Source organism: Mytilus edulis, chromosome 2, assembly GCF_963676685.1.
Source record: "Mytilus edulis chromosome 2, xbMytEdul2.2, whole genome shotgun sequence".
Lineage (NCBI taxonomy): Eukaryota > Metazoa > Mollusca > Bivalvia > Mytilida > Mytilidae > Mytilus > Mytilus edulis.
In genome coordinates this window covers 23,524,559-23,532,598 of record NC_092345.1, presented here as the reverse complement: position 1 = coordinate 23,532,598, position 8,040 = coordinate 23,524,559, and the positions used below count along the sequence as shown (strand labels likewise).

At 31.0% G+C, this 8,040-nt stretch overlaps 1 protein-coding gene across 1 annotated transcript; it reads left to right on the top strand.

The window, feature by feature from the left end:
- Nucleotides 1-227: 227 nt before the first annotated feature.
- LOC139511761 (innexin-11-like) lies at nucleotides 228-6,707 on the top strand. The gene is made up of 3 exons (XM_071298812.1): nucleotides 228-396; nucleotides 3,712-4,667; nucleotides 5,666-6,707. Exons 2-3 carry the CDS (start codon nucleotides 3,736-3,738, stop codon nucleotides 5,988-5,990), a joined length of 1,257 nt encoding a protein of 418 aa, XP_071154913.1. The 5' UTR covers nucleotides 228-396; nucleotides 3,712-3,735; the 3' UTR covers nucleotides 5,991-6,707.
- Nucleotides 6,708-8,040: the final 1,333 nt, after the last annotated feature.

Genomic DNA, 8,040 nt, shown 5'->3' with positions numbered 1-8,040 from the left:
CCCTTAGTTTTAGTTTGTTACCCCTATTTTGTTTTTTGTCCATAGATTTACAAGTTTTAAACAGCGGTATACTACTGTTGCCTTTATCTATATATTACGGTAACATAAACAATGAAGATTTGATAAAAGCTATTAAACAATAATTATATTTGTAAATACAGAAATTACATATTACTATAAAATGTCGACTTCTCTCAAATTATCAAAAAACATTTTGGTTGCGTATTATACTGTAAATTGTGTATGGCTGTGTGCCAGTTGTGTTTAAATCTGATAATGATTCTTTGATACTTCATAGTAAATTCAAAGTGCTATCTATTAATAGATAATCTGCTAAGTACATGAAGTAGTACACATCTGTGTATGCATTGAAATACGAGGAGACTGACGTGAAGGGTAAGTTTCATTCAAATTTTTCTTTCAAGTAAATATAAAAAAGAAGAAGAGGTATGATTGTCAATGAGTAAACTCTCCACAAGAGACCAAAATGACACAAAAGTTAACAACTATAGGTCACCTTACGGCCTTCAACAATGAGCAACGCCCATACCGCATAGTCAGCTATAAAAAAAAATGACCTGAATTTTTTTAATACCGACCAACGTAATGCAGTAACCAAGTATGAATGTTAAGGTAACATTAAATGTCATTCGAACATTATTATGCCTTCCCGACACATTAATTTCTTAGAAATTAAATTTCAATTACCCATGCCCAACATAACAAAAATTTATTTAAAGGGGCACTATCAACGAGATATATTAAAAAAAATCCAAAGTAAGATTTTTTTGGTTCAATAATTAATGAAAGTGAAATAGTGCAATAATAATTAATTCGCTTTTGCACCCACAATGGTTCAATTTTGTCAAATTAAGCTAATATAAGAAACATTGATGATTAATTTTTCACTTACAAGTGAATAATTCGACCTCATTTAAATCCGTATTCATGTGAACTTAAATTTACTACCTCTCCGCCCCCTAGCTAGAGATTGACAACGCATGCATTGTACGTGTACTGGTAGTTTAAAGAAAAAGAATGTCAACAATGAAAATGAAACAAAGGTAAATCATAGAATCTTTCTTACACGGGTAAAAACGATAAGAAGAAATATATTTTTAATCTATAAAATGATTAAACAGACCTATAAAAATCCAATTTAGCGTGTCGGCTTAATCTATTCATATCTTTATTTAAGTTTATATCGCTTATATGGTCATCTAGGGTCAACTCGATAGTTAATTAGATGGCGTCTGGGCTAAAATACACACGAAACGAACCTACATATTATCAACCCCATGCTCTGTAAACTGTTTATTTTAGACTTTTTATAGTTTGGATAAAAGTTTTATATTGTTATAAATCAAATATGAGAATTTGAGTCAAATCGGTGACCATGAATTTGACAGCTAGTGCCCCTTAATTCATGGTCACCGTAAAAGGGACACTCGTTGTCAAATTCACGGTCACCGATTTGACTCAAATTCTCATATCTTATTTATAACAATGTAAAACATTTTTCCAAACTATCAAAAGTATAATATAAACAATTTACAGGACATGGTCTCAATAAAATGTAGCTTCGTTTCGTGTGAATTTTAGCCAAGACGCCATCTAATTACCTATCAAGTTGACCTTCTATTACCAAATAAGCGATGTAAACATAAACATATATATAAATAGATTAAGCAACTCGTGCAACTAGATTCTTATAGATCTATTAAATTTTGTATTATAGATTTAAAATTTATGTTTATCGTCATTTTTACATTTAAAAGAATAATTTTGTGTGGATCGAATCAATTAATCATATTATTTACCTTTGTTTCACTTTCAATGTTTACATTCTTTTCCTTTAAATACTCGTACACGGACAATGCATGCGTTATTCTATCTCTTTCTATGGTGTTAAATTTGAGTTAACATAAATACGGATTTAATGAGTTCGAATTATTCACTTGCAAGTGAATAATTCATTATCAATGTTAATTAGCTTAATTTGACAAAATTGAACCATTTTCTCTGATAAAAGCAAATAAGTATTTCACTATTTCTCCTTCATTAATGATTAAATAAATAAAATCATACTTTTGATTTTTTTATATATCTCGTAGCTAGTGCCCCTTTTATTTTCAGACCATTTCCTGCTTTATTACAAAATGAAATTTTTTTTTTAAATGTTTGAAAGATCATCAACGACAGTGACGCAGGAGCTGAAAATAGTAGTGTTGTCAAATCGTACACTTTTGCCTAACCGGTTACTCGTATAATCGTTCGACCGATTAACCGGTTAACCGGTAGTTAAAGTTAATGTTTGATTGAGTGATTGTTGGTAGCTTAACGTCCAGTGGCAAATATTTCATGCATATTCAGGACGAAGTTAATGTTTGAAGGCCTTATCAAAAGTACCCTACACATCGATGTAAGAAGATGTGGTATGAGTGTCAATGTGACTACATTCCATTCAAGTCATACATTTACGTTTTTATAATACGATGAATGGAAGTTTGGACTTTGGTTTTATAAGGCTTGTCTGTGAAGATTCCTGTCGAAGTTTTACTTTTAATAATCAAATACACGGTATCAATTCTGGCGTTTGTACTAACTTCAAATTGAAAAATAAAAAAAAAACGTCTTGATCTCGTAGAATTGAATATTTCTGAAACCAATGATTCTTCCATTTTGTCTTGTTGTCTCCAAAAATAATGTGAGGTGTTTCAATTAAAATTGTTTAATCCTGATACATTGATTACATTCACGTTGGTTTGCTTTTTACAGTTTTTGATTTAGTATTTAGTTACGAAAAAGACTTGCACGACGCACATTCAGATATACACAGTAGGTATACAATACACAATATGAGATCAAAAGTGAAATAATGAAGTAAATCGTAAAATTTAATCGTATTACTGATTAAAAATTATTGTTAAAAAACATGAAACTAATTATGTTTCCTTAAGATCTTGCCCCGAGCTGAGAGACAAGTTTTAATTAATTTTATATTTTTGGATTAACAATACCAATCAGTATACTGGACAGTTGATCCGTCAAATTAATTACCACGACAACATTTTTTAAAGAAAACACAACTATTTAATGATTTCAATACACATTTATTTGAAATATATTTAAATTAAAAACAAGTCCGGTTAACCGGTTAGCTTTTTTGGTATTCGGTATTCGATCGTTCGAACGGTTAACCGGTTAACCGGTTAACCGTTGACAACACTAGAAAATAGGCAAATATTGCAGTTATAATAATTAAGTTAAAAGATTATCAAGTGTGCAACAATAATACATTAAACAAAAGATTGTTTTTATTTATCTTAGATACACAATCAAATCAACCACGAATACGTTAGTTTTTTTCCGTACTGCTGTACCGTAGGCATCGGACGTCGTTCGAATCTAAAACTCAATTTGTGAGATAGAACTATATAAACCATAAAATAGGATAAACGATGAAAAGAATGAATAGTGTGATTGAAATTTGTTGTTATTTAAATATAACTTCGTAGATAAATGTTAGCATTTTGTTATCTATTATTCCAATTACTTTGGTATATCAAAATTTTGTCTGTGATCGACATTATTATTTTCAAATCCTCATTGAATAGATAGACCGATGCCTAATTTTCCTATGCATGTGCGCTTTTGAGTTATGATGATGACATTCGTAACATACTGTTAAAACAATGTTTGCATTTCTAGGTTTGGAACAACTGTTTTGGTAAAATGGTTTTCAACTTTTACAAACCAACAGTTAACTACGGAAGCTGGGCTGACAGATTTAGCAGTACTTGGACTTTTCTACTTCTGTTGATTCTTGCACTTCTGACTGTTTTTCGCCATTACCGAGGACCAAACTTTATTTGTAAAACACCAGAACAATTTCCACGACATTGGAACGACTTTACTGACGAATCATGTTGGTTATCGAGACAAGTTATACCTTTTGAGTCCTTAGGAAAAGGATCCCTCTCAGATTCAGAAAATCTAAATATGCTTGTAGTAATGAATGACAAGGACAGTGCAAACGAAGACAGCACACGAACTCTGTACCAGTGGCTTCCATTAATTTTATTCCTGCAGGCACTTTTATTTATGTTACCTGACATCATTTTAAGGATTTGTGAGTCAAGTTTTGGGTTTGGATGCCAGAAGCTTTCAAAAATGATACAAGACTACAGGCAATATTCTGCAGACGACCGAAAACATTTTGCAATGGAGATAGGTTCATATCTTCATCAAGAGTTTAGTGAACGTTTGCTTAGGGTCCTACCTTTTGGTATTTTAACAGTATTACTAGCCTTCGTGAAATTGTTGTTTTTCGTCAATGCAGCTACACAGTTGATCATTCTAGAGGGATATTTATCACCTCAAAATGTCACTTCTTATGGTGAATATGTGTTTGAAAGTATAATCAACACCAATTATTCAACAATAGCGTATTCGCCTGTATTTCCACGAGAGGTATTGTGTAGACGTGAATTTGTTCAAGTGTCGAATGTGCATTTTTACATGTTGCAGTGTTTAGTACCGGTCAACGAATTTAACGAGCAAATCTGTTTCTTTGTTTGGATCTGGCTTCTGGTAGTTTGTATAGCGGCCGGTACCAGTGGGATGTTGTTCCTTGTAAAGTCATTATTACCTATGGTGAGACAAAGGTATGATATAACTTTCATAATGTTATTATTTGCTATCCGTTGGAACGTAAAAAGGGTTCGCTCGTCCAACGTAATTGTATAGTAGCACTATACACATCCTTGTTCGTCCGCATAGCGCCCTTGTGTTGTTTTTTTTCTTCTAATTTTCTAATTAAAAAAATCCAAATTTGGAAAACATATACTTTGGTATATCTAATAGAGCTAAAATGGTGATGAGGATTAATGAATATTCAGTACCATCTTTATACTCTCAATTGTTAGCCGCTATCCAGCATAGTTACCCGTAATTTCCAGTGACATTCTAAGCTTCTTGTCCTTCATCTCAACCGACTTGCATAGTCATTACAGAACGTAAATGCAAGGAACATTATAAGGGCCATTCGTCCTGAATATAAATAAAAATCGACCATACTTGAACAGCTGCGCGTGCTACCGTTAAAAAATAATGTTTACTCTAACTACATAAATATATCAAAGAATCTCATTATCTAGATATACCTTTCATTCCTAAACCTGTTTGCGATTAGTTTTACCTGCTTCACATTGTGGTTGAAAGAGAGTTTCAGAATTCGTAACATGAAGCTCTGTTACATTTATCACAATTAAATCAAAATATAATAGCCTTCTGGTTTCGCTATTCTTATACGAGCACACAATTGTGATAGATCTAAATTTTGAAAAAATGCAATCGGACCAAACTCAGAACAATAGTATTTTTTGAATTGTTACATGCATTCGTGGGGGGAAATGGAGTAATCGGTTTAATTTTGTATGAGTTAGATTTTTTTTAAGTTTTCCACGCTATCAACATTTTTTTGGTGTTTTTTCAACTGCTTGACCATGTAATATAAAAAAAAATATTACATTGGGGATCATATTTTTATTTTTAGAAAAAAAACATACCTCCTCTTGAATTTAAATGGTCGTTCACTTAAACCAAGGACGTATAACTGATATACGTCCTTGCTTAAACATATTTATTATTATTATTATTTCAGATACATTAAAAAGTACCTGAGTATGTCAAACATTTCTGCCACGTCAGCTGAGGTCAGTTCTTTCAGTGGTACTACGATAGGGCAAGATGGTGTGATGGTTTTAAAAATGATCGGCGATATATCATCTGATATCTTGGTGAAAGACATTGTCATTCAAATCTGGAATATTCATAAATCAAAGGAACTACAGAAAACGGTATCAGTACAGCAAACTCCTTCGTTTCAAGAACATATGACCGGAAGTGCTTCAGGTGGACAACACGTGACTAACTTAACGCCTGTTGCTTCTCCTGAAATTATTGCGATGGAAAAAACTGGCGTGTAACCATTTCATAATCAACAATCAGTATCCACCTTTGTATGTTCATAACTCATGCATATAAAACATATATATTGATTTTTGTATATAAGCAGCATTTATTTTTACATATCATATATATACTATATCATTCAACGCGTAGAGGCTAATATTATATTGGAGAGCAAACACTTTTTATAACTTACTTATCTTATATTAACTTTTGACTTTTTAATTGTAATTATTTATTATAACTTACTGGTTTTATATAACCGTTTATTCTTTTTAATTGTAACTTGTCTTTTTTTCATAGAAAATATATGTGTTTTCTCAATTCTTTGTTTGTGTTGAAAAAACATAAACTGACAAAACGTATATATTGTTGTCGTGGCTTAATTACAATTAGCGTTTTTGTGTTATCTGCTGATGTGATTATTTAGGTATTGCAAGACATTATGTGTTTGCCTTTTACATTAAGTCAGCCCTGGAATATTTTTTAAGTTGCAATTTACGTTTACACTCTATCAAGAAATCTGGTTGCAATTGTTTGTCAATTACAACAGAAACTTGTTGCTTTTCGTTTCTTGAAATCTGCAGTTTATACTAAGCTGATAAGCTGACCAACATAAAAAATGTTTACACTGTGAAAGATTGTAGTAAGAAGAAGCATGGTATAAGACAGATGTAATGATGTAATTATCTTAATAGTACCGATCAATGTTTCATATTAAACATAAGCAGAAAGTTAGACTTTTTTCTATTTTGTCTCATATATGATAGAACACTGTTAAAACACCAATGCATGTCGTGCTATATTCATTAAACACTAAAACGTCACTCATGCATAAAACCTATATTAATCTCACACGAATTATTGATAACGAGGTTTATAATAAAGATATAATTGCAAAACATGTTAAAATTTATTATTTCCTTAATCAAAGGAAAAAATCGGTATTCCAGAACATATAAAAAAAAATTATATATAATTTCATCATTAATTTGATAAATCAAAAAATTAATACTTAAGTCGATGATTTGATTGAATAATTAAATTACATCAGATATATAATTTGACTAAAATATTTTTTTGGAAAATAAGTATAATTTGTATCTGATTACTAAGATTATTTATGGTATTTGACTTTTAATAAAATAATATCATAAACCTGCAGTTCGTTGATAAGATACATTTTTATAGATATGAATATTTTACAAATTAACTTCTTTTGTTAATTCTGTTATCAAAAGGTCTATTTTGTTTTGATTTTATGCAATCATTGTTAATTAGAAAATAATAACATCCAAAATCATATACCTGCAAGTCTTCCGATTTCATAAGTAGGATGATCGTAGCTTTTTGTTTACCCCGATACACTATTGCAAATCGCATCACAGAGCATAAATTTGTGATTGGAAACACCTAGATCATATAGATCAATGGCATAGTTACATTTTTAAAAGAGTATAGGTTAGGGAGAAAGAGTCAAGAGCTAGGATCTACAGTACTCACAAACATGTTGTTAATTGATGTCTGTCAATGTTGTTTTTCGTTTATTTTTGTAGATAAATATGTACATAGGAATAAAATTGAGAATGGAATGGGAATGTGTCAAAGAGACAACAACCCGACCATAGAAGAACAGACAACAGCAGAAGGTCACCAACGGGTCTTCAATGCAGCGAAAAATTCCCGCACCCGGAGGCGTCCTTCAGCTGGCCCCTAAACAATATATATGTGACAGTAAATAGTTGAAATTAGGAATTACATATAATTACTAAATTTAGGAATTACATGTAAAACCCGATGCACTTAGTAAATACAAGTAATTCCTAAAACGGCCCAGTAATTACCAGTAATTACTAATTTTAAAATGAATTTTTAAACCTATTTACTACATGTTTAACTGTTAAAACAATGTTGTAATATTGTCAACTGATCAAAAGTTTTGGTAATACTAGAAAATCAGTGAGTACTTTTAAAAAGTGATCAGCCTAAAATGAACCTTTTTGCTATAGGTGCATTAGCTACGAGATTTAAAAAAAAATAGATGATTTTTGTTGTTGTTAAATCATT